This window comes from Miniopterus schreibersii (genome assembly GCF_964146895.1).
Source record: "Miniopterus schreibersii genome assembly, chromosome: 8".
NCBI lineage: Eukaryota > Metazoa > Chordata > Mammalia > Chiroptera > Miniopteridae > Miniopterus > Miniopterus schreibersii.
In genome coordinates, this window is record NC_138109.1 from 10133879 (window position 1) to 10159522 (window position 25644).

Consider the following 25644-nt stretch of genomic DNA (forward strand, 5'->3'; position numbering starts at 1 on the left):
ATAATAAACAATTATACAAATAATAACTGCTAAGACTTAGTGGTCACTTGCTTTATTTCCAGTACTGTTCTAAGCACTTTATCTGTATTAACTACTTTAAACATTACAACAGTCCTATGAAGGAAGTACTGTTATTGCCATGCATATTTTACAGATGAGACAGCTGAGGCACAGAGAGGCCGAGTCACTTGCCCAAGGTCACACACCTGGGAAGTGGCAGAGTGGGGATCTGAACTGAGGTTTGGATCTAGAGCTTTTACATACTATATTATTGGGTGTATTAAATGCAAGTATTTAACATATAACATGAGTGTGTATTAGGTGACATATAAGATTTACAAATCTTAGCTAATTACTGGTACTAGAGAGGCAGGAATTGACAGGGCCCTTGGCCACAAAGGACTGTATCCCAAAGGAGCTGAGGCTTAGAAATCCACCATGAAAACAGATTGGAGGGTGTGGCCAAGGAGTCCCAGGCCTGTGAATTTCACTCAGGAGCTGCTCTTTCCTGCCTCTGACGTGCTCCAAAATTCTTTGAACATCCTCTGCCTTGGGCAAACCAACCACAAGAGCCATCAGGCCTTTGTCATCAGAGCTCTGTGAGCATTTATATTTCTCCTTTCTGTTCACCCCAGGCCTTTGATTTCCACAGGGTGGGGTTTCCAGAGCCGGTACCATCACACCCTCATCTGACTTTCATCACCCTCTCTGTGCAGCTGCGGTTCCTCCATCCTTGGTCTCCACCAAGCCCTTCTCATGAACACCAGGCCCGGATTATCCTCCTGGGCTCTGTGGGGTGCGGCGGGACAGGAATGAGCAGATCTAGGCACAGGCTGTCCACAAAGCAGAGGCTGTTCCCCTTTCCCTGAAGCTCGCAGCCAGGTGTGGCACCCACAGCCACAAATGAGGCAATTAGGGAGATCAAGTGCTGGCTGCCCTGCCAGCTCAGTGTCCCCCGAATCCACGAGGTCCCTACCTGAAGAAGCAGTTCCCCCTTCCTCCCCGAGCACAGAACCAGGAGTCAGGACCCAGGTTCTAGACCCAGCTCAGCCATTTACTAGCTGTGTGGCTGGGGTTCTCTGATCGCAGAGTCATGAAGTCAGTGTGCAGGGAGTCACATCCTGGCCCCTTCACTGTCTAGCCAGGTGACTTGGGTGGGTGGGGGAAGAGGGCAAGTCCTGCCTCCTCCCTAATCCTCAGTCTTCTCATCTGTAAAGTGGAGGTGCTGATTCCCACCTCACAGGGTGCTGTGGGGTCAGGAGAGATTTTTGTCAAGCAGCTCAAAGTAGGTGTTGGTTCTCCCCCCCCACCCCCCTCCACTTCTCTTGTAAAACGGAAGTGATACCTGCTGAGGCTGAGGCTCTCGGTGGGTGTGGGGCCCCAAGACAGTGAATGGAAGGCCCTGCCTGGGCTGTAGGCGGCTGCAAAGATAGGGCTGCCATTGTTGTTGGAATGTCACTCACCTACTGGGGCCTGCAGAGCTCCCACCCAACAGAGCCAGAGCCGCTAAGCCATTCCCACGCCTGAGGTGGGTTCAGTTTCACTTCAGGGCCCCAGGCAGGCGTTTCAGGAAGGGCCTCATCTTTTGTGTGTCGAAAAATAAACAGCTCTCCATCTGTGGATTTCAGTTTGGGAGGTATGTGAGCTTTCCTCTTCATCTGCAGACAGGTACGGGAGCCCCCCTTCTCGTGGGTCTGCTGACAGACTGCAGTGGGATGGGGGGCAGGGGCGGCCTGGCCTTGGCGCCCGCGGGATGAGCTTCCAGCCAGACGAGATTTGCTCCATGCCTTCAAGGTTCTCCCATCTACAGTCTAAAGTGCTATGTGCTTCCACAGAAGGAAGCTTGGGGTGAGGGGCCGAGTGGGGGAAACCCAGAGCAGGGGACCAGATGCGGCCTGGGGTCAGGGGAGGGTGGTCAGGAGAGCTTCCCAGAAGGGGTGACCTCTGAAATGAGATGAAGGGGGGAGGAGGAGCCATTGCTTCACTGTACCTGGGCAAGTTACTTCCCTGAGCCTCAGTTTTAGGCTCTGTGAAAGGGGCCAGTAATACATGCTCCAGAGGGAAGGGTGAGAGGCTTAAATGAGATGATGGGTGTAAAAGAACTGACAAACACCTCATACCTTTAGGTATTCTGGAAATTGTACCTGCTGTGCCAGGAAGGAGATGCTTGGTGAACTGAACTTCTTTTTCAAGGGTCTTTCCTTGGGTGGTTGACACCTGTTACTCAGTGTGTACAATTTCAGAAGAAGCTCAGCTGTAACCCAGCGTAAAGTGAGGAAGCCCAGGAGCCCTTTCTGTCTCGGGTGGGTAATGGGCACCGCTTCACCCTGGACCTGTGCCCCTTACACGAGTATCCTTTGTCCTTGGGCATTGCAAAGTTATGTGCACAAGGATTTAAAGGCACCGCTCCACTTGTTCCATCATTCATTTGGACTGTCTATTGAGCGCCTACAGTATTCCAGGAGGTGGGGATTATCTGTGCCAGACAAGGTCCAAGCCCTGATAAAGCTCACATTCTGGGGAGGGGGAGGGAGATAAATGTAAAAAACCAAAAAAGTAATAGTAACAGACTGCAATAAACACTATAAAAGGAAATGGTGGGGTGCTTTTACATGGAATTTTGGGGCTACTTAGGGGAGTCAGGACATTTGAGGAGGTGACATTTAAGTTGAGATCTGAAGCAGCAGCTGACCATGAGAGGAGCAGAAATGAGGAAAGACTATTCCAGATAGAGGGAACAGTGCTGTAAAGGTCTGGGTGGCCCTGGCCGGTGTGGATAAGTTGGTTGGGTGCTGTTTCATGCACCAGAAGGTCTCCGGTTCAATTCCAAGTCAGGGCACATGCCCTGCTTGGGGCTCCATCCCCAGTAGGGGGTGTGCAGGAGGCAGCCAATTGATGTTTTCTTGTATCAATGTTTCTCTCCCTCTCCCTTCGTCTCTCTCTGAAAATTCTGTAAAAACGTATTAAATCAATAAAGGCCCTGGTGGAGGGGAGGAGAAACTTGGAGAATCTAAGGAACTGAGTGAGGGCCCACAGGGTCTAGGAGAGTGAGATGGGGAGGATCTGGGTGGGGAGGGGCCATGGGGGACTGGTAAAGGGACTGTCCCTGTAGAGTTTTAAGCAAGGGAGTAACAGGATTAGCATTTCCTTTTTAAAGACTTGCTCTGGCAGCTGAGAGGACTCTTAAGAGGGCAGGAGTGGAAACTAGGAGCTGTCACTGTGGCTGTGGCCCTGGAAAGTGACCTCACCTCTCTGAGCCTGTGTTGTAAGAATCAAATATGGAAATGAACGGAAGTGCTTTGGGAAAGCTGAGAAAATGCAGGGGATTCCAGGTCTCACCAGAAGTGGAGGGTCCTTTGGGAAACTGTTGAGTTAGGGTCTTGGGTGCAAGGGAGAATGCTGGATGTCCACAGTCTTTACCTGAGCACCCCATATCTGGGAGAGCCTACTTCTCCAGCCTAGGTCACAGGGCTCCTGACAGGCCTCAGGGGCTAGGGAGAGAGCACCTACTTGACTCCTAAGAGAGGAGGGTCACCTTCCTGGTCTCTGCCTGGGCCGGAAGCTGAAGCCAGGGTTCTTACTGCTTTGGGGGGAAGTCACACCTTTGAGCTTGGAGGCAAGCATTGGATTCCCCTCCAACCACCCAAATGGTACACACACCATTTTTCCTTTCTGTGTCAGGGGAGTTCTCTGGAATTTTCTGAAATCATTCATGAACTCTGGCTTAAAGGCCCTTGAGCTAGAGGAAGGGGGAAATGAGAGGGGAGATACCCATTTTTTTTATTCTACCTCTTCTTTCCCCCTAATCCTTGCAGCTCAAGCAGGGCAGACCCCTCCTCCACCCCCCCAGCCCCCCACCCCCGCCAGCCGCACCTAAAGGCCAATGGTGGGAGGAACCTCTCCACCGTTGTGGGCCAAACTAGGGACACCTTCCTAACCCTTGACTCTTGGTGTCTGCCAGTGGGGGTTACTGAAGGGGGCGACTCAAGGCCTCTTACCAGGAGAGGTTGTGTGCGCCCCTTCCTGCCGGGCTGGGGGCTGGCCGCGCCCTGACCTCTGGGAAAGGGAGGTCTCCCCACCCCCACGTGACGCTGGGGCCTCGGGGTCTCCTGGGGGGGTCGGGGGGGGAACCTGAGTCGTGCGCCCATCAGGCTCCGCCCGCGACGGTGGCGCAATGCCGGCGCCCAGACCCGCCGGGCGCGCAGCGGCTGCGGCGACGGCGGGGACCCTGGTGGCGCGGGGCGCAGCATGCGGGGCGTGTGGGCGCTGGGTGCTGTGGGCGATGGGGGTGAGGGCGGCCCTGCCGAGGCGCCGGGTGGGGGGAGGCGGGACCCGCCCCCCGCGGCGGGCTGGTCGGTGGGCCGGTCTGGGTGTCCGGGCCGGGGCGGGGCGCGGTGGCGGCGGCGGGGGTGGCGGCGGCGGGGGTGGCGGTGGCAGCGGCGCCCGGCCCGCTTCCCCATTCTCCCCATTCGGGCGCCGAGCCATGGAGGTGCTGAGGGAGTCCGTGCTGCACTTGGCCTTGCAGATGTCGACCTACAAGCGGGCCACCCTGGACGAAGAGGACCTGGTGGACTCACTGTCGGAGGGCGACGGGTACCCGAACGGCCTGCAGGTAGGCGCCCCGGCCCTCCCGGAGAGGCTCCCACCTTCGGGGAGGGGGTGGCTGGGCATGCGCACTGGTGCTTCCCCCCTTCGCCCTCCCTCCTCCCGGTCTCCGCCCCCATCCTGCCAGCCCCCGAGGGGGTCTGTGCCAGCCCCGGGCTCCAGGCAGACTGGGCTCCGTGGGAAAGAAGCCTTTCTGGGGCACAAGTGCCCCTGGGGCGCTGTGCTTCCCCCCAGCCTCCCCTCGCCAGCTCTGCCCGTCCCCGAATCCCCCGGACCACACTCGTGGGGCCTCAGCCCAGGTGGCCCAGCTGGAGCGCACACCCTCCCCACCCCCTAGAGCCGAACTGGTCCAATTCCCTTTTCACAGAAGAGGCAGCTCTGAGCAGAGGGACTTGCCCCGGGCCACACAGCCCGTTACTGGCAGAGTCTAAAACTGTTTTAGCGCAAAAGTCCTGCGTCCCAGGAACCCTCAGTCCTGGGCAAGCTGGGCAGTTGGTCACCCATTCTGGTAGGCATTACCCTGTTCTTCCTCTTTCCCCCCAAATACCCGAATTTCTCCTGTGGGGGGCTGTCCTCTGTCCCCTTTCCCTGCCACTTTTCAGCCCAGTTCCTCCCCTCCCAGGGGTCTGCCCTACCACCTCCCTGCCTGTGGCACAGCGGTGAACAGGGCTGCTTTCTGCTCTTTCCCTGTGGGGCTGAGTGGGACAGTCCTGACCGGGACCTTGACCCTGATGGGGTTTTTACCCAGGCAGGCAGGTGGGTGAGTTGCAAATGTCAAGGATGCCCAAGGGGGCTCTGTGATCTGGCTCCTGAGAAACCAGTGTAGAGAGTGGAGCTGGGGCATCTCAGCCCAGGAGGACTTCTGCCAGGCTGACAAAGGGAGACAATGGGGGGTATCTTGGGGCCTCCCAGTGAACTGACACCAAACCACAGCCCATCTGGAGGGTAAGCTTAGGGTGCGTGGAAACAGGCTGTCAGACCCAACCCTGCTGTGCCTCTTCAAAGCTGGAATATAATACTAATAAAGTGATATAGCATTGATTGCATCCTTCCTCCAGGCCAAATAGATCCAGGGAGATCTGAACTCATGATCCCAAGTGGGATATGGCAGCCTTCCCTACATTATCTTAACCTTCAGGACCACCCATCCCATGAGCTGTAGAGGCTATTCTTCCCACTTACAGGTGAGGGAACTGAGGCTCTGAAAGGGAACACAACTCACCTTAGGTCACAGAGCTAGAAATCTGGAAGTGAGAAATCAAACCCAGCCTGTCTAGAACGTCTCCCCTGAAGACACTTCGTAAAAGGCTAAATCCAGCAGGAAATGAGATTTCTGTGGCAGGCACTTTTCCCTTCACCAATCAAAACAGAATCTAATCAGCAATCATTTCAGTCTCATCTTCCACAGAAGGTTCTAAATATATCAGCACAAAAGCATTTGGAATTCACAACAAAATAATGTGCCATGCTGTTATCATAATAGCAGCCCACATGGGTGTCGCCTTTTTTAGGTCACAGAGTCCGTTCATCCCGCTGAGGCTGCCTGGCGAAGCGAAGGCAGCCCAGTCCCTGAAGCCAGGGGCCTAGGTTTAAATTATGACTCCACTCAAGTTCTTGGGCAGCTGCTTAATCCCTTTAAACCACAACTTCCTCATCTGTAAAATAGAAGTCAGAGAAAGTGGATGTAATGCATATTACAGGGCCTGCTATGATTGTTGTTCTTATGACCTATGAGGTAAGGACCCCTGTGGCCATATTACACATGAATGATAAAGCTGAATCTAAGAGAGATTAGGGAAGATTCCTGTAGTCACAGAGATATGCAGGTTGGAGTGCAGTGTTGGTGCCCCTACACCAAACTGGATACATTGCCCACATTTTTTTTGTTTTGTTTTAAATATGTTTTTATTGATTTCAGAGAGAAGAAGGGAGAGAGAGAGAGAGAAACATCAGTGATGAGAGAGAGTCACTGATCGGCTGCCTCCTGTATGCCCCGTACTGGGGATTGAGCCCATAACCCGAGCATGTGCCCTGACTAGGAATTGAACTGTGACCTCCAGGTTCATAGGTTGGCTCTCAACCACCAGGCCATGCCAACTGGGCTGCTGTTGTTGTTTTTAATTTAATATTATTTTTTTAATTCTCACCCGAAGACATGCTTAGAGAGAGGGAGGGAGAAAGAGAGACAGAGAGAGAGAGAGAAAGAGAAACATCAGTGTGAGAAAGAAACATCAATAGGTTGCCTTCTGCACGCTCCCCAACTGGGGATCAGACCCACAACCCAGGTATGTGCCCAGGCCTGAAATCGAACTGGCAACTTTTTGGTGCACAGGATGATACCCGGCCAACTGAGCCACTCCAGCTGGGTCATTGCCCACTTTTTATACAGGAAAAGCTGAAAAGGTTGCCCCAAGGATTTGGGGCATTTCTGTGGGTACACAGTCGGGCTTCCCTTAAGCCTTCACAACTTCCCCAAAGCAAATGTGAACTGGTCCAGAGCTTGTTCTTCTAAGAGTCGAGAACCCATCCACTTCCACTTACGAAGCAAAGTTTTCTACTAATTTTGTGTTTTTAATCATTGGGTTTTTTTCCCAATGTACAAACTTTACATGCTCATTGGTGGGGGTGGGGGAAAAAGAGTCCAGTATTAAAACAAAAAGGATTTAAAAAGAAACAGTAATCCTACTGCTCGTAGGTAACCACTTCTAGTTTTCCACATTTGCATGTATATATTTTTAAACGTTATTGAGCCGATGCAAAGAACATGATGTTGCATCCTGCTTTTCTCATTTAATGCCACTTGATAAGCATTTTTTGTTAAAAATTTTCAAAACATGCTGCCATTAAAAACCATAACACTTCACCCTGGTCAGAGTGGCTCAGTTGGTTGGGCATCATCCTGTGCACGGAAAGGTTGCTGGCATGATTGCCAGTCGGGACCCATGCCTGGGTTGCGGGCTTGATTCTGGGTGTAGGGGGCGAGCAGGAGGCAGGTGAGCAGGCGGCGGCCGATTGATGTTTCACTCACACATTGATGTTTCTCTCTCTTTCTCCCTCCTTTTCCCTCTCTCTCTCTAAAACTCAATAAAAAAATATTTTTAAGAACACCGTAATACCTATGGCACCAATATATAAAAATGTATTTAGTCAATCACTATAATTGAACAATAGGCCCAATAACTGTAAGACTACAGTGGATCATGTTTTAGCCTTTTGAATAGTTTCCTATGAGTTGGTTGCAGAACACAACTGCTCCCTCCTTTTTAGGCTTTTTTTTTTTTAATATATCTTTATTGATTTCAGAGAGGAAGGGAGAGGGAGAGAGAGAGAGGGAAGCATTAATGATGAGAGAGTCATTGATTGGCTGCCTCCTGCACGCCCCCTGCTGGGGATCTAGCCCAAACCCAGGCATGTGCCCTGACTGGGAATCGAACCCTGATCTCCTGGATCCTAGGTCAATGCTCAACCGCTGAGCCACACCTGGCCAGTCCATTTTCGCCCTTTTAAAATGGATCCAGCCTTCCCAAATCTCCCTCTCTTGACGGACAGCTATAAAAAATAAGCTGCTTGGTTTTTTCAAGGTTTTGAAGCCCATTGGTTCTAGGAACTCTAAAGGTATTGATTCTGATACTAGCAAATGAAAATTTCCATCTTTAAGCCAAACTTGCCACCTTCGTTACTGAACAGACTGACAGAAAGTTGAATGTAGCCAGAGCCAAGTTCTACCTGAACCTCCCGAAAGGGGTTTTCTTTCCCTTTATCTCATATTTTAGACATAAGTTGCGAGTCACCAAAACTAGTCCCTGTGGATTGAGTGCAGAATTTAAAGCCAGCTAGCTCTATCACGGAGCCCCAGCTTTGCCACTCATGGCCTCTGAGACCGGCAAGCAACTCATTTAGACAGCTTTTTTTGTGTGCAAAATGGAGTTTAATACTATTACTCCACTTTTTAGAGCTGTTGCAAAGATCGAAGTGAGGCAGTGTAAGTGAAAGCCCGTAGTATAGTGCACAGGAAATGGATTTGGTTGTTATCAGGGTTATCATAGAAACTCACCGGGCGTGATGTCTCAGTGATGCCCTAAATAGAATAGCTTTTCTCTTGGAGGCCTGTGCTCTGCTCAGACTGGCTGCCCGGCCTCCCACACCCCAGCACGCACCATTTCAGTGGCTTGACAGGAAAAAGCTAAAGTTACCCCTGCAGCCTAAACTGGGGAGCAGATGGCCATGACCGCTTACCAAAACCTTGAAACGCACCCAGTAATTCTAAAAATCCTTTTCAAGAAAAAGAAAGGCTTTTCATATTTATATTTTACATTTAATTCTTAGCGGTGGTGTTCTCTCTCTCTCTCTCTCTCTCTCTCTCTCTCTCTCTTTTTCTGCCACACACAGGCTATCTTTCAAGGGTGATTTTAGGGACAGTCCCACTCAATACTTTGAAAGACCTCCCTGCTTACTAGGAGGTTCTTTCAACCCCATCCACCTATTAGAGACTCACAGTCTTGGCCTTAGAGGTGTTCTAGAATCTGAGGTACTCAGACCTGGGACCTCATTCAGCTTCCTCATTTTAAAGATTGGAGACTAAGGCCCAGAGGCTGCCCAGTGACACACATGGGGTCTTGATAAAGTCAAGGGCAACCTACTTTCTTGCGCCATTGGCAGCTGTGTCCCTCCTCAGAAGCAAAGAGAACTGGAAAATGCTGCTTCTGAATATTAGACTTTAATTCCTGTTAAGATGGAAGTTCTGTCTCCTGCAACAGGTACTCCTGTAAGCGGTTATTGGAAGAGTCAGCACGGGGGCAGGTGGGGTTCAGAGAAGCGATGGGGAGGACTGGAGGACTTATAGTTTTGCCTTGGACTGGCCCCCGTGGCCTCAGCCAGAAGTCTGCCATATGGAAGCTTCCGGAAGAAACCTCCCCAACCTAACACCCTCATGGAGGCAGAGTGCACACAGGGCCAGGCTGTCATGGTCTGTCTGCTCTGAAAGGCTGCTCCGAGGCAGGCAGCCTGGTCGCCCTGCCGGCCGTCATGGGGTGGCCAGGCTCTTGGCAGGGGTTGGGCTCCTGGCCAAACCCTTGGTCAAACTGACTTCTGCTTTCTGCTCCATGAAGCCCAGGTCACTGGGAGACCTGGCGGTGGTTCAGCACTGCCTTTCCTCCTGATCCCCTGCTGTGTCTGAAAGTCAGGCTTCACCCACCTCCCCGCTTCTGCTGCTGGCTTGTCTCCTGGGCCCCAGGCAGTGGTGGCCCGTCCTTGCCTGCAGAACTCGTTCTTGCTGTAAGCCTAGGTGAGCCGAGCACTCATTTCTGTAACCCAATATTTATTCCTCATTAGGGCTTTGTTCCCTTGGCTGTGGGAACCCGGGCTGCACAGCTCGACTGTTTCGCTTACTCTCATTCTGTTTCTCTGACTCTCTCTCTCTCTCTTTCCAAGGCATCTTTTTCTTTCTGTTCATTCCTTCTCTGCCTGACATGACAATAAATGGGATATTAAGCCCACTGGTGAGCTGAGCATTCATAGTAATTTTCAAGTCTGTCTTCAAAGCGTCAGCTCTGCTCCTTGGCCAGTAGTCACATACCCAAGGTGGAATGGGCTGCCCGCCACTAACCCGCCTACCTTACCAGCCGCTGCAGACTGGCGATTGACATGCCCTCATTTCCGAAAGCAACATGAGAAACATTCGCACCGTCCCCTTGCTGTGAGCGAGCTTGCTGGCTGCTCTGAAGGAGGCAGGCAGGCCGCCAGGGGCTCAGCGAGGAGAAGGGACTCAGATTTACAGCCCAGCCCTGTCCACTACACCCAGGAACTGGACAGCCTCTCCCGGAGAGGCCTCTTGCTCATGGCCCAGTGCCTCCAGGTGACTCCTCCTGCCTAGGGGGACGCCTCTGGATTCCATCCACCCTCAGAGATGGGTGTGGGGCTTGTCCAGAAACCAATTGACCCTCAGCCGGGCAGTACAAGCCAAGCAAAGACCATTACAAAGGTTAAAAACCCTATTTTCAAATTCCATTTGCCATTTGTGCTTGGAACTGTGAATGTCTAAGTTAATTCTGAGTTAACGCTAATTAAATTTTACAGTGAACACCATCTGTTTGCTTGCCGTCAAACAATGAGGCTCAGCTTGACTGCTCCTCGGGCAGCGCGGCCAACGCTGAGGCTGTGGGCTCCGGGGAGAGGTGGCCTGTCCCTGTTCCCTCCTCCGCCCGCCTCTTCCTGTGTTTCTTCTCGGCCCAATACTAGTACCTACCCTTGGGGGCTGTGCAGATACAGTAGCACCACCCAGCAACAAAACAGAGTTAACACAGTGCCAGGCACACAGAGAGCGCTCAGATATTAGCTGCTATTATTGCTCTGTTTTCCTTTCCTCCTTCCCCCTGTTCCTTTCCTTTCCTTTCTTTCTCCTCTGTGCGCCATCACCTCAGATTGCGGTATTGCTCTGTCCATGTAAGGGGAGGTTTCCCTGCTTCCCCGGCCTGGTGGCTGTGCGCCTCAGCTTCCTAGAGCCAGCGCCAGGCAGAGGGCCCCCTGCCTCTTTGCCTTTCACCGCCGCCTCCATGAGCTAAGCCATGATCTTGGGGCCCCGAGAGGCAGAACGTGCGACAAATCAGGGGCAGGGCAGCAGGAAGATGGAGAATAGGTGCCAGCACCTGCTTTGTACCCTTCAGGACCCCTCTGAATACAAGGTAGACCGCGGGAGAAGACAGATGCCTTCGTGAACCTTCCAGAGCCTTGAACGCGTTAGCAGCATCCTAAGCTCTGTCTCTGCACCAGGCCCTCCCAGCCCAGTGTTGACTTCATGGGAGCAGCATGGCCAGAATCTTTGTTTCTCACATTTTACGAAAAGTTCTTAAGGGATTTTAGAAGGTGGCACCCCCCCCACCACCTGATGCAGCTGCTTTGGTTTCTGAGCCTCCTGGACGTCCACGGAAAATATGATGGGCCCCAAGTTCCTTTTCTCGGTTTTAGAACCCAGTAGTCTTCCACAAGAAGTTCTTGTGTTCCCCTTTCCCTGGTGCAGCAATTCCTAGTCATTTCCTGGCCAGTAAATACCCAACAATGACCACGAGGCCACTCAGTGCTCTTCCTTTCCCAAGGTGGCCAGCCTCAGATCCCCAAGTGCCAATGAGGCTCTTTGGTGACCTGACTCCCAGGGGCAGCCACACTGCAGCTATTAGTGGGGCACTTGCAGGTCAGAGTCTAGATCTCTTCCTCTCCCCTGGCGGCTCCTTTCCCTCCCCACCCCCTGGCAGGCTGTGGGCCACCCTCCACCTTGGCCTTTCCAGAGGGCAAATATACTCATGTCATTCCAGCCTGCAGGAACCCACATCCTTTAAACCCGCTTCTGGTGACCCTTAGGATCTAGGCCTTGCCAACCCCCTCCTCTTCCCCATTCACCTGGCCAGCTCCTACTTATTCTTGGAGACTCAGCCCAGGCGTTCCCCTGCCTCCAGGAAGCCTTCCCTGACTGAACCCCTACCCACCCCAGTCTGTGTCTTTATCTGCCTTTCTTCTGGGCTGTGAGCCCCTGAAAATGAGGAGTCTGTTTTCGTCTTAGTATTTCCAACATGGCCTGAGTTGATGCTCAGCCGTTGGCACACAGCCGTAAAGTCTCTGAACCAAGCCCCACCTTCAGGGGACCCCTCCTGTACTGTGCCCTGGCTATTGCAGAAAGTACCTCTTCTAACGGAGGAGAGCCCGTGATGGCCCAGGCTGAGGGCTCTGAGTGCTATTGGCTGGTGTGTCCCTCCTCGGCCCCAGGGCCCTGCCACGCCCTCCACTTCCTTTCATTGTCCCACCCTTCCTGTTTAAACTGTGAAGCTAAGGACATTTTCCCTCCCTTTGAGGAGCTGCCTGGATGGAGCTGTTTCTCCATTGCATCTCCCCTGATATCTTCCCAAGACTCAAATCTCTGACCCGCTGGTGGCTCCAGAATCGGTAGACTCGGGGTCAGTTCCAGCTCCGCCCACGCAGCTGTGTGATGACAGGCAGGGTCTTCCCCCTAGGACTTCCATGTCGTCATTTGTAAAAAGAGAACTAATAATAGCTCTCATAGGGTTGTGGGGGTTAAGGAGCCAAGGGCGCCCACGTTCCTGGGAAGTGTGAGCTGTGGTGGTGTCACCCTTATGCTGCATTGTCCCAGCCTATTGTTGCAGGGGCTTCGAGGAGAGCCAAGCTGGACACTCACTGGATGCCTGCAAGGCCAAACATCCTGTTCTTTTTTGAACTCCTTACTGGAAAAACAGGGAAAAGCTGTTTTTTTTCCTTCCACCCATATCGGGTGACACAGAAATAATACAAGCCCAGCTGGGTTGAGCTATTCAACTCTCTGAAGTTTAGGAGCAAATCTGAGCTGCTGAGCAGGGTGGCGGTTCCTTTCCTGGATTAGGACCCTGTCCGTGGGAACCAGACCACCCCTGAGGCAGGAGAGCCACCCTGATGTCTCCCCGGGGCCTGGGCCTGCCTCGGAGCCCCTTCCTCCTGGGGAGGGGGAGCCCTGGGCTCATGTCCTCCCCACCCCTCCTGCCTCCTTCCCTGCAGGTGAACTTCCACAGCCCCCGGAGTGGCCAGAGATGTTGGGCCGAGCGGACCCAGGTGGAGAAGCGGCTGGTGGTGCTGGTGGCACTTCTGGCAGCAGGACTGGTGGCCTGTGTGGCAGTGCTGGGCATCCAGTACCGGACAAGTAGGTGCCTCTGTGTTTCATCGTGGGCTTGACTCCTGTCCTCACCTCTGTCCACTTGTGCAAGGGGCTTCCCTCCTTAAGCTGAGCTGGCCACCAAAGCCACGGAGAGAGCTAAGTCTGGCGGACTCGGGTTGCTGAGATAGCCTGAGACCTGGCACATGGGCGGTATGTGTGGTGTGAAGGTTTCAGAGCCAGAAGGACATGAGTCTAAATCCTGGCCCAGCAACTTATTGTCTGTATGACCTTGGACAAGTCACTTAGTTTCCCAGTGCTTGCGTCTTCTCTACTTGAGTAGGGAGAATGGTGCCCAGTTCGGGGATGGCTCCAAGGGTCAGAGATAATGTGTAGCACATACCTGGCACCTACCAGGACTTCTTTAACCTTGGCTCTGGGTCCTGTTGTTAGGATGTGTGGGCTGGTGAGGCACACAGGCTGGCACTGTCCACCATCCTTAGTCCAACAAAACAGCGATAATGGCTTCCGTTTGCTTAATACTTTCCATGGACCAAATACCGCTCCTCTTCTTTACAAATGTAATCTCATTTCCTCCTTATAGCAACCCCATGACGTGTTACTTTTGGCCCCATTTTACATATGAAGAAACTGAGGCAGTGAGACTGAGTGACTTGCCCGAGGTTACTGCAGAAGGGGTTGGGGAAGCTGAAATTCAGCCACAGGCCCTTGGGCCCCAGAGCCCAGGCTCCACCTCCCTTGGTAATCTAGGTGCACCCCAGTGTGTGTTAGGACTCCCAGAAAAGCTGTTCTCCCAGGACCCAGCTGACCTTTATGTACCTCTGTAATCACATTTCTCTGTCCTACCTTGTGTAGCGACTTGACTGCGCCCCTTCCGGGGACCGACGCTGGTTCTCTGTGTCTGGCTGAGAGCATCTAGCCAGGCGCCTCCCACAGACTCGATGTTCAATAGGCATTTATTGAGTGAGAATGTGGGTCCAAGTGAAAAACGAGGTGGGGAGTCCAGCCAGGTCCAGGGTCTCTCACTCCCTGTGCCCCAGCATCTAGCTTTCAGATGTCCGATTGTCCACCTGGTTGAACAGCCTCTGAGAGTCCAACCCCACGGACTTGGTCACCTGGTCACTCATCCCGTCAGGGAGATTGTGAACCTTTACGGAATCTGGGAACATCCACCCTAGGCTTCACTGAGCCTTCTGCACTGTGGAGGTGCTGGCCCACCTGCGTGGCCCTGCTGGACTGGGATGAGGGAGAAGTTTGGGGGCCTGGAGAGAGGGCAGGGCTTCATCTGAGCCATCCTTAATCCCTCCCGCATCAAGCACCTGTTCTTTGTTCATTCGTTCATTCATTCATTCATTCATTCATTCATCTAGCAGGTGCTTAACGCATGTTTGATTGATTAATGATTTTCACGCTCTTAACCATATGTATTTAGCATAATGCCTGCATGCCATAGGTTTGCAAATAGTTTACAAACTGAATAAATAAATGATTGAATGGACAAAGGAACAAGGAGAACAAGCTGGGAACAGCCTTTCTCTACCAATCTCTACTCTTGTCCTGTAGCTACAAGCTTGCCTCTGAGGCAAGATCTTGCCTAGATCAGCTTCAGTTCAGAACACCCTGCCAGGTAATGTGGGCCCTGCCCACCCTCATCTCCCCAGCCCCTGGCCCTGTGCCTGGGGAGCAGGCAAGACTCCAGCAGCCAGTGTCGCCCTGAAACTGCCCCAGGAGTTTCCAAGATGTTTCTCCACCAGAAACCAGAAGGGACCCCCAACAAGTGGCTTCTAGTGGTTGGGCAACAGAGGGGCCCACAGGAAGGAATGCTGTTTCTGCCTCTATCCCTGCCTTCTCAGGGATGTAGAAGGGTTTTCCCAGCCTGGACCTGGGTGAAAGGAGCTCTGGGTGGAGCTGGGTCGGGATCAGGTGACTCCTGAGCCAACCCGTGTGTTTTCACCAGGTGCCTGGGCCTGAGAAAGCAGTGGCCACCCTGGATATTGACAGTAACCTCATTACCCAGCAGCAGGTGTTAGCACCAGCCACATCTGAGCAAACATAAAACCAGACAAAGCAAATTCTCTGTGGATTCTGAAAGACTCACCTCTAAGTTATGTCTGGGCTTCTAAATACATATTAGTCCACCTTCCTGCTGCACCTTCCTTTCTAGAAACTTGCAGGTGCTTTACAAACAGCAGCAGCAAAACAAACTCAGTGTGGAGGCCACGTACTGTCCAGACAAGCATCTATGACCCAGATCTGGGACCTTTCCTGCTTCCTTGAGTAATCATGCACATCCTAAAGGGAAGAAATACTTTCTGCTTCCACAGGTGATGACCCAAGTGGTGGACAAAGCTCATTCATTCATTCATCCATTCATTCAACAAATGTATTGGACAGTGCTAGGTGCCAAGTACAATGCTAGGCAAAGGAAATATAAAAGCACGTAAGATGCTGGCCCTATCCTCAGGTTTAATTCTCGTGGGGAAGGTAGACAGGGAGACAGCTTAGTCTGTGCTCAGATCTCACCAGGGGGCCCAGAGAGGGATGAGGGTCTGGGAAGGTTTCCCCAAGGAGATGGAGTCTGAGTATTGACGGTGACATTAGGTGAGGGGGGCTGGGGTCCTGGAAACAATCAATCAAGTATGCATTAAGTACCTTCTGGGTCAGGAATAGTTTAAAGGACCTACCAACCATCAGTTAAATAATCAAAGCTTATTATTGCTTAAGCACCACCTAGGGACCTTGCCCTGTGCCTAGCCAAGTAAGTGCTTAGTGGAGAACTCAGACTGATTCCTGGGGACTGGTTTCTTACTTTGTTTTAAACCCAAGTACCCTTTTGATAACTACAAGTCAATCAATCAATCAATCTCACTCACACACACACATACACACACACACACACACAGATTCTGATGGACCCCACTCTGGGGATCACCCTCTCACCCTCAGACAGACTTCTGAGCATTCCCAGCAGCCAAGATTTTGTCGGGCTTTACTTCCTGTAGTTTGTTGTACAAAGACAATAGGTATTATTTTCCTTTTCCAAATATGAAGTTATATCGTAATAGTAAATAGGCTTTTTCAAACTTCACAGACATTCTCTCGCCCCGCCCCCGCCTCCCGGAAAGATTACGGCGTGTTCCCGGGTGGGGAGCGGGCCATGCAGCTTTGCTTAAGGTGATCTGATCTAGAGATATTTAAAATGACACTTATTCCCTACCGTTTCCCTCCTCTATTTTCATGCTAACGACTCAATGATTTTCAGTTGTTGTATAGGCATCTCAAAACAAGTAATTGCCTCAAAATAAAGCCCCCCTGATTTTTGTGCTCTTGCTCAGCTCTTCCGGGCCCTTGTTCAACCCACAGGCCTTTGCACTTGTCATTTGTTAATAGCCTGCAGCCTGCCCCCCCTCCCCCCGCTTGCTCAGAGCCTCAGTTTCCTCATCTTTAAACAGGGCGTGATGCCTGTATCTGAGGCTTGTCCTGAGGCCTAAATGAGATCACGAATGTGTGTGAAGTACCTGGTGCAGAGCTGTGTTCAGTAAACAGTCCCTCTTGTCGCAGGCACAGCTGTGTCAACAGATGATCCCATTGGGCCTGTTCTAAGTCACCGGCCTGCACCGCCGGCCTCTGTCTCCTGCAGAGTCAGGTCCATCTCGCTACCTCGGGCTCGGCCATGGCGGAGGCTGCCTACAGTTTGGTTCCTTTGCTAGAGCCCACCGATCAACCTTGAGGCAGGGGTCTGGCCCCCTCCTCTTGCCCCTGGCCTTCGGACAACCCTCACACCTCTGCCCACATTGCAGAGGAAGCTGATTGTGTTTTGGGGACACTTTGTAGGATTCGCAGCCCTGCTCACTGCCCACCTGCACCAACTACTGTCCCTCCTTACGCTACACCTACAGGTGGGGCTCCCCTGCCTCCTGGCAGTGTTTGGGTCCTCACCAGGAGAGCTCCCTTCTAGGCCCAAAGCAGACGTGGCTGAGAGAGGGTGGGGTTCAGATCCCTTTGGCCACTAAGCAGGGTGCTTAGCTTCTCTGTGCCTCAGTTTCCTCTATGTAAAAACGGCCGTAAACAAAATGATCTCTTAGGGTTGTTTTGGTTTTGGTTTTTTTGAGGATTCAATGACTTCACTCTCCTGCCTTGTGTTCAGTGGGATTTTTTATAGTTCCTTCTATTCATAAAAGTCTTTCTTCCTCCTAAGTCCTGGCACCATAGCGTCTGCACCACCCATTTGGCCCATACTAAGTTCACTCAGTGTATGTTCGTAGAATGAATGACAGATGTATCTCCTGCTGTTGTGTTTTGACTTTTCCTTTGTAATGTGTGTATCCCCAACTAAATTATTAGCTCTTGAAAGAAAAGACTACACTTTTTATTTTTTTTATTTTTATTTTTTAATCCTCACTTGAGGACATTGTTTTGCATTGCTTTTCAGAGAGAGTGGAAGGGAGAGAGAAACATCGACGTGAAAATGACATATCAATTGGCTGCCTCCTGTTCATGCCCCAACTGGGGTCAGGGGTAGAGCCTTGGCCGGAATCGAACCCAAGACCCTTCAGTCCAAGGGCCTACACTCTAACTACTGAGCCAAACTGGCTAGGGCAGGACTACACCTTTTATATCCCTCACCACACACACACCCACACACACACCCCACACACACTGCTCTCAGCAAGAATCTGGAATATACTCAGTAATTATCTGAACAAATGAATACATGAATGAATGAATGAATGTGTTGAACAGCAAGGAATAATAAAAAGTCAGTATTTGTAGAGGGAAGGGCTAATTAAGAGAAGCACCTTATTTCAGGGTACTTTTAAGCCATATAAAAGATTTTAGGCAACTAAACAGAAGTCTTATTTTATAAGCCAGGAGATAGTGAATCTACTGAGATCATTTCTCTGGAGGGGTCCAGTGACCATCCAGCTCCAAATCTGTGTGGTCAGGGCCAGGGTGGGGCATGGCACTGCAGGGCCCCAGGCCACCTGCACTGTACTCCTGCAGCCTCCTCTCTGCCTGCCCTTCACTGGCCTCTTGTCCTTGTGCCCTGCCAGAAACGCCCCCGGTGTGCCTCAGCCAGGGCTGTGTCTCAGTGACCAGCTCCATCTTGAGCTCCATGGACCCCACAGTGGACCCCTGCCAAGACTTCTTCACCTATGCCTGCGGCGGCTGGATCAAAGCCCACCCTGTGCCTGATGGCCACTCGCGCTGGGGGACATTCAGCAACCTCTGGGAGCACAACCAAGCCATCATCAAGCACCTCCTCGGTAAGCATCCAGCAGGGGTCCAATGAATGGCTGTCAGCAGGACCTACCTGGCCAGGCCAAAGAAGGAGCTTGGCAGAATGGGAAGACCTGAGGCTTTGGAGTAGGTGAAAGTGGGTTAGAATGCCTGTCCCGTCACTTGTGTGATCCTGAGTAAGTTACTTATCTCTGAGCCTCAGTTTTCTCATCTGTAAAGCAGGACTAGTAATACCCAGACTGCAGAGTTCTGAGAACTAGAGAACACACGTTTGAAGTTCACCATGGGATGGTGTGTGTGCACATATTAAGTGCACAAAAACTGGCAGTGTGGTCCTTGCTTTTGTGACTTAAGGCTGAGACTTAGCTGTTGACTAGTATTGACTTTGATTTTTGCAAGTTGTGAGTGAAAGGAATCAAGGCTGAATACATGAAGTTAGATTTTAAGGTTGTGAGCTGACAAAAGTTATAACAACGGTTTATCTGAGAGTTACTCATTGTAGGCAGCAATCTGCCTTGGGCTCCTGATAATTGGGTTTGCGTGATAAGCCTCTAACCAAAGTCCTCCTGTTTGCCCCTTGTGAGGCCTTTGGCACCTCTAGTTGACCTTGGTTAGGGTTAGGGTTAGGGTTAGGGTTAGGGTTAGGGTTAGGGCACAGAACAGCCAGAACCATGTGTTCAAGCCCCTGACCCAGGGCCAGGGTCTGGTGGGATCAAGAGGCCACACTGCGGGTTGTGAGGTCAGGCGGCCTTGGCATGCTAGCTCATTGCCCGTGTGGCCTCGGACAAACGAACCAGCTCCTCAGAGCTGAGTTTCATTATCTGTGAACTGGGGATGATGGCCACCTACCGCACAACGTTCACATTGCTGTGAGTTTCGACTTGTGTGTGGTGGTCAGAGTGCCTGGCACCCAGGAAGCGCTCTCCGCAAAGCAGAGCTGCCCCCCCCGCTGTGTTAGGTGAGGTCCTGCCCGGCTCTGCACCTGGAAAGTGGGGACTAACTCTGAGCACTAGGGGAGCTGTCCTAAGGATTAACGGGGTAATTTGAAGAGTAATTCTTGCTGTTTTTGTTTCTTATGGAAGCACCAAAGTGCACCAGTTATTAGGGAAAGAGGTGCGGGGCATACCCACGATCATGCTGGGCGGTTGGCTTGTATTTTGTTAAAGCTGTGGCATAGGCCACATATGCCCATTTTACAGATAAGACTAAAAAATACAGAGGAAATGTATTGCCTAAGAGATGGTGGAGCTGGGGTCAGTCCAGGGCTGGGAGGCCTCAGGCCTGCGTGCTTCTGTACTGGCTCCACTGAGTCAGATTCATCAGGCGGAGGCTGCAGAGCGGCTGCAACTGGTTCGCCAAACTCCTGTGTGACTGAGCTCTCTGGGCTGGGCAAGACCTGGCCCGGGCCTGGTGAACACTGTAGCTGGGGTCACCCCCATGTCATACTGACCAGCAGCTTCCCCAGAAGGTACATCCTGGAGTTCCCTCCCCCCTAGGCCCATTCCTGGGAACTAGTCTGAAAATGGCCCCTCACCTGTGGACCTTGATACCTGGAAACCCCTGAAAAGGCAGGAGGCAGGTGAGTAGGTGACAAAAAATCCAGGCGCGTGGGCCAGTACATTCTTGGGCTTAAGGCCAAGCTGGTTTCGAGCTAAAGATGATGGGAATTGGAACAGGCAAGGGGGTGCCCAGGCTGCCCCAGCTGGCGTGGGGTGAGCTTCCCCAGGTGGTGGAAGGAGGAGAGGGGACATGCAGAGTGCTGGTGAGGACTGTGTCAGCTGGCCATGCAGGACAGCTATAACGATCAGCTCATGCGTGACCTTGGGCAGACCTCTCCTGTCTCTCATGGTGAGCAGTGAGTTCACCCTAGCCCCTCAGGAAATCCAGGCGGAGCTGTAGCAGGTAGGCTGAACTAGGCCTAATGCCACTGTGGCATGTCCTTGCAGCCTGCTGGCTGGAGGGCAGTGACCTCAGCTGCATGAGACACAGATGCCTCATCCAAGAGGCACTGCCGCCCACCAGGCCGCCAGCTTGGGCTGTCCTCATAGGAGACAAGAGTGTGGCTTCCCTTTATCAGCAGAAGGATCGTCTCTTAGGCTGGGCCTGCCCTGGGCTTTCCGGCTTGTGCTTTTAGCACAGACTGTTCTGCCATCCAGAGTTCCTACCCCACCCCTTTCAGTCCTGCAAGACTTTTCTCAAACTTGTTTCCTCCCTATGCCTCCCATGGCTACCGAAGGGCCTCTCTGGGCTTGAGCTACAATTACATTTTGTGTACCCATCGTATTTACTATATCTTATATTATGAGATTAATACATGCAAAGAACCCAAGTGCCTGCTTACTGTAACCATTCAAGCAATACAGATTCCAGAAAGAAGCCAGTGGCCTTCTTTTCTCCTACCCCTGACACCAGTCTCCCTGAGAAACACATAAGAGTCATTTCAGTAGCATTAAATTTGTCCATGTCAGTGACTTGACAGTTAATCATGTCACCCTGTGACAGCTCTTGTATTTTTATTCTGATTTATCTTTCCAATATTTATAGGCTAATGTAGTTTCATCTTTCTGGGCAACCTGGAACCTCTAAGAAATGATTTCTGTCCAGTATTGTATCTGCGGCAGTGGGCCCTTCCCTCTCGTCTGGGGCATGGTTAAATGGACTGATTGATGAACTGATCAGAGGATGGGAGTGGGTATCCAGGGCTTCTTAGCAGTGGCTGGAGTGCTTCAGCTCTTCCTCTGGTTTTCCAAGCCAACCATAGGCAAGGAAAGGAAAGCAGAGAGAGCTTAGGCTCCTGTCCTGGCAGCCTCAGCCACTCACTTGTGTGACCTCGGACAAGTTACCCCACCTCTTGCCTATAAATTGGGCGTGATACTAACACCCACTGGTGGAAATTGTTGTGGCAAGAGGCACACGCACAGCCACGCCCACACCCCGGAAGCAGTTCATTTTCTCAGGGAGGCTGAACAATGCCTGGGTTCAGATTCTAGCCCCCGGTTAGCTCTGCTTCCCCAGGCAGGTTCCTTGAAATGAGGTGGTAACGTGCACCTGGGGTGTCAGTGTGGCGATGAGGAGACCTCAGCCTGGGCCTGACGCCGGCACCAGGAAATGCCGAGGGTATTATTCTTTTGATTCTTCTGCAGAAAAAGTACCTCCTTTATCAGTACCCCACATCCCCTCACAGGATGGGGCTCCTGAGGGCTGGGATTGTCTGAGCTGAGTCTGTGGTTTTATCTAAGACAAACACTAGTCCTGCCCTGATGTGGAGCTGGGGCCCCCCATGCTCCTGGCCAGGATTCCCGGTAACCCCCATTTCTGCAGCCGCCCAGCCGCCTGGGCATTTGTTTTCTCCCGGGGAGTGGGGTGGGAGAGGCTGATCCAATATAAACTCCCAGAGGAAGGAGCAGGCCGATTAAATGGTGTGCTGTCTTTCCTCTCTGGGATTTTGGGGAAGTGACCGAGGAAGTTTCTGGAACTTTGGGTCCCGAGAAGGAAATGCCTAGGCATTTGGGAGCCCTGTTGCCTGGTCCTGGGCTGCCAAATTATCTCTCTATACCACTGGGACCCTGGCAGTGCCACCATCTCCAAAACATGGTCCTGATCAGTCCTGGGAGCTGCCCTGTTGACTTCTCCTAGCTGATCCCATGGAACCTTCTTCTGGGAAGTAAACCCAGGCAGGTATGTCTTAGAGGAAACCAAGCTTTTCCTATAGAGGAAACTGTCTGTGGCTGATTTCGCTTTGAACCCAAGCCTCCTCCCTTAGGCCGAAGTGATTGGTACCTTTCTTTGTGGAGCCCCCAGAACACTCACTCGCTCATTCATTCATTCAACAATTACCTATTGTACACTAACTGTGTGCCAGACATCGCTAGGTGCCGGGCATTGCGGAGAGAATAAAACAGTCTTTTCCTGTGGAAGTACATTCCAGCGGGAGAGACAAACAGTAAGCGCATAAATGAGTAAATAAATAACACGGTTGATAAGAATTAGGGCTTTGAAGAAAAATCGAGTAGCGTGCGGGCCTGAGAGGGAGGAAGAGGTGGCCACGAAGGGGTGGGCTTTCCGAGGGGCAGACATTTGAGCAGAAACTTGAATTTAGTAAGAAAATAGACCACGTGGGTGTGAGGGGAAGAGTGTGGCAGGCAGGAGAAACAGTGACCTCGGTGGCCCTGGGGCAGGAGCATGGGAGCGAGAGGGAGAAGAGCAGGAGACAGGCGGCAGGTGGCAGGTGGCGGGGCCCAGATCAGCCACGGCAGTGTTTCTCAACCGTTTTCATTATTACCCCCTCCTAAAATTTTAATTCCACAAATGTGCTGTATACCTGTCATCTACTGTATGTGCACGTAGGAAGAGTAAGCTGTTTCTGCCCCCTAAGAACTAATTCTCTCCCCCTTGGGGCAATATTGCCCTGTTGACAATGAGTGATCTGGGGCCACATAGCCAGTTTTAAGGAGCTTGTACACTGCAGTGTCTGTTCGGACTCCACGTAGCTCAAGACACAGCTCTATAAGCTCCCACCCAGAGGTCCACTTGGATGCCTAATAGGCATGTCCAATTAAAACGTGTAAACCTGCCCCACCTCGGCCTTCCACACCTCACAGCAACCCCTTGGCCTGAGCCAAGGAAACTGGGCAGCAGGCTCGACTCCTTTCTCTCCTCCTACTGCTTCTCGCCGCTTCTCTGCTGCCACCTGGCCCGGGCCCCTCACCACTCACAGGGTCTGTTACAGTTGCCTCCCACCTGGCCATCTCCCTTCAGCTCTTGTCCCCCTGGTGCCTGCCAGGTAGTAGGTGCCCTGCGAGGAGGTGGGAGAGTGGGCTGCAGTTGTCCCCTGCGCTCCATGAGCTTTCCCTCCTCCTGGGCTCCTGCCCCAGCCTGCGTCAGCGTGGGAATATCCAGGGGGTCTGAACACTGACTGCTGGTGGGACCCTTGCTCCTGTCCCTTCCTGTCCCACCTGCCTCATTTCCTCCCATGCAAGTGTGCAGCTGGCACGGAACTCATCACCCCTCGACCCCCAGATAGGGTGTCCTTCCTTCTCAGCAGCAGGCACGGGGCTCTGTGCTTTCAGCAGATGTAGCTGAGGGCTGTGTGCCCACCTGGTGCTGGGGAAACACGGATAACCAGCATGTGGACTAGTGAGCAAGGCAGCCCAGGCACAGCCCCACGTCCACTCCATGTTGAGCTCATCCTGAGAGCTCAGGCAGGGATCCCGGCCTCGCGGGCCATCCTCTCTTGAGGCCTCCGGGACATATCACGTTCACCCCACTGTGTAATCCGAGACCTTTGTGACTGTCATATGGCTGGCTGGCTGGCTCGCCCTCATGCAGGCTGTGGGCCTTACGCAGGCAGACTCGCATCCTTTTGCCCATGGCACCTCCAGCCTCAGCCCGGCAGCCACCAGGCCACAAGAACTTAATAACATTTGTGGGAAAACAAGGGGATGTGACCCCCAGGGTGGAGCTCACAGGAAGGGAGCTGGAACTCACAGAGGCAGCCTCTCAGGAGGAGAGAAGGCGCTGGATGCTTTCCGCCCCTCCCAGTGACAGGTGTGGGGGAAGGAGGACAGCCTGGAAGTTAAGTAATGAGCACAGCCAGCCTGTTCCTGAAGCCTTTCTTTGGGCCTCTTATCTGGGTGGCCTTGGGGCACTGCGGGAGGGAGGTGCCAGGCCCGCTCGCGGGCCAGAGCTCAGAGTGTGCCGCCTCTGACGCTGGCCGTGGCATTTCAGGGTCACGGCCAGAGCCAGATGTGGCCAGCCAGCTGCTGCTTCCAGGCCCGGACAAGCAGTGAGGATTCCTGCTGTCCCTTCCCGGAGGCGTTGTCATAGAGACGCGGCCCCTGGGAGGGGATGGGGAACACTCAGCTTTCCTGCTGTGCTGCTTCCTGAGCCTGAGGAGCTGAGAGCAGTCCCTGCCTCCCCTCCCGGAGGCTCTTCTGCTCCAGAGGGGCTCAGGGTCCTGCAGGTGCTGCCAGGCTGCAGTGCAGCCTGTGCCCTCCAGACGCTGTGCCCCCATCGCTGCTCATGACTGCGGCCCCTGGCCTTCTGTCATCCCCCCTCAGCGCTGTCACCTTGACTCCAGCCAGGCAGGGCTGACGTTCTCTAACCAGTGGAAACTCTGAGGCTGTTTAGGGTAAGAACTGGGGCCAGGGGACCTCTCAGGACACGGGCCCGGAAAGCTGATTAGACTCGTCAGGAAGTGACTCGTGGCCTTTGCACCAACTGGCTGCGCCAAATGGATTTCTTTTCTCCAAACTACATGCCCTTTTATGCTTGTTTTTCCTCACACTCTCCAACTCCCCCCAAACCCAGTGCCCTTCTCCCCTCATTTCTACCTGGTGAGTAACTTTTCACCTTTCTTTTTGTTTTAAGCTTCACCCGAGGATATTTTTTCCATTGCTTTTCAGAGAGAGCGGAAGGGAGGAGGAGAGAGAGAGAGAGAAACATCAATGAGAGAGAGATACATCGATTGGTTGCCTCCCGCATGTGCCCCCGACCAGGGCCAGGGATCAAGCCTGCAACTGAGGTACTCGCCCTTGGTCAGAATCGAACCCAGGACCCTTCAGGTTGCTGACTGATGCTCTAACTACTGAGCCAGACCACCTAGGGCAACTGCTCACCTTTCAGAAGCAGCTCAAATAAGATGTGCTCTGGAGGCCCCCCTAGCCCCACCCCACCCAAGGGCTTGACTTTTTTTCTGGGTTCCAAAACCATTTGCATTAATCAAAGCACTTTGGTGTCTCCTGGTCATTTCTTTGTACACCTGTGTTCACTGTTAGACCTGGAGCTCCTTGGGGGTAGGGAGAGGGTCTTATTCGTGTCTGTAAAACCTGGTGCCCAGCCCAGTGCCTGGCACCCAAGGTGCTCAGTGTTGAGAGTCTTCATGAATGAACCTCTGGGGAACCCCCTGCGAGAGGCCTTGAAGGCCGAGGAGAGTTTGGCAGTGTCCCATGCAGAAGGGCTAGAGGGTGGTTTTTTCTTGATGTGTTTACTGAGCCCTCGTGGTGGAAGGGAAACTCCGTGAGAACAGGGAGGTTGTCATTTGCACCGCCAAAGCTTGCACAGAGCCCAGCACAAAGTAAGCATCTAATATCCGTGTAGTGGATGAATGGGTGGCATTCCGCCAGAAAAGTCTTCATGGAACAGGTAGG

The 25644-nt window shown here is 52.6% G+C and overlaps 1 protein-coding gene across 2 annotated transcripts in view; it reads left to right on the forward strand.

Moving 5' to 3' along the window:
• The window catches only part of ECE1 (endothelin converting enzyme 1), a gene marked incomplete at its 5' end in the record, with an annotated part of 88981 nt that overhangs the window by 35867 nt on the left and 27470 nt on the right, over nt 1-25644 (forward strand). Inside the window, 3 exons of one of the 2 annotated variants that reach the window (XM_081145932.1) lie at nt 4526-4612; nt 13141-13282; nt 18310-18522. In XM_081145932.1, the coding sequence (XP_081002058.1) occupies nt 4526-4612; nt 13141-13282; nt 18310-18522 (442 nt within the window). Of the gene's footprint in view, nt 1-4483; nt 4613-13140; nt 13283-18309; nt 18523-25644 lie in introns of those variants that run through there. The other variant, XM_081145931.1, reaches the window with a different exon arrangement.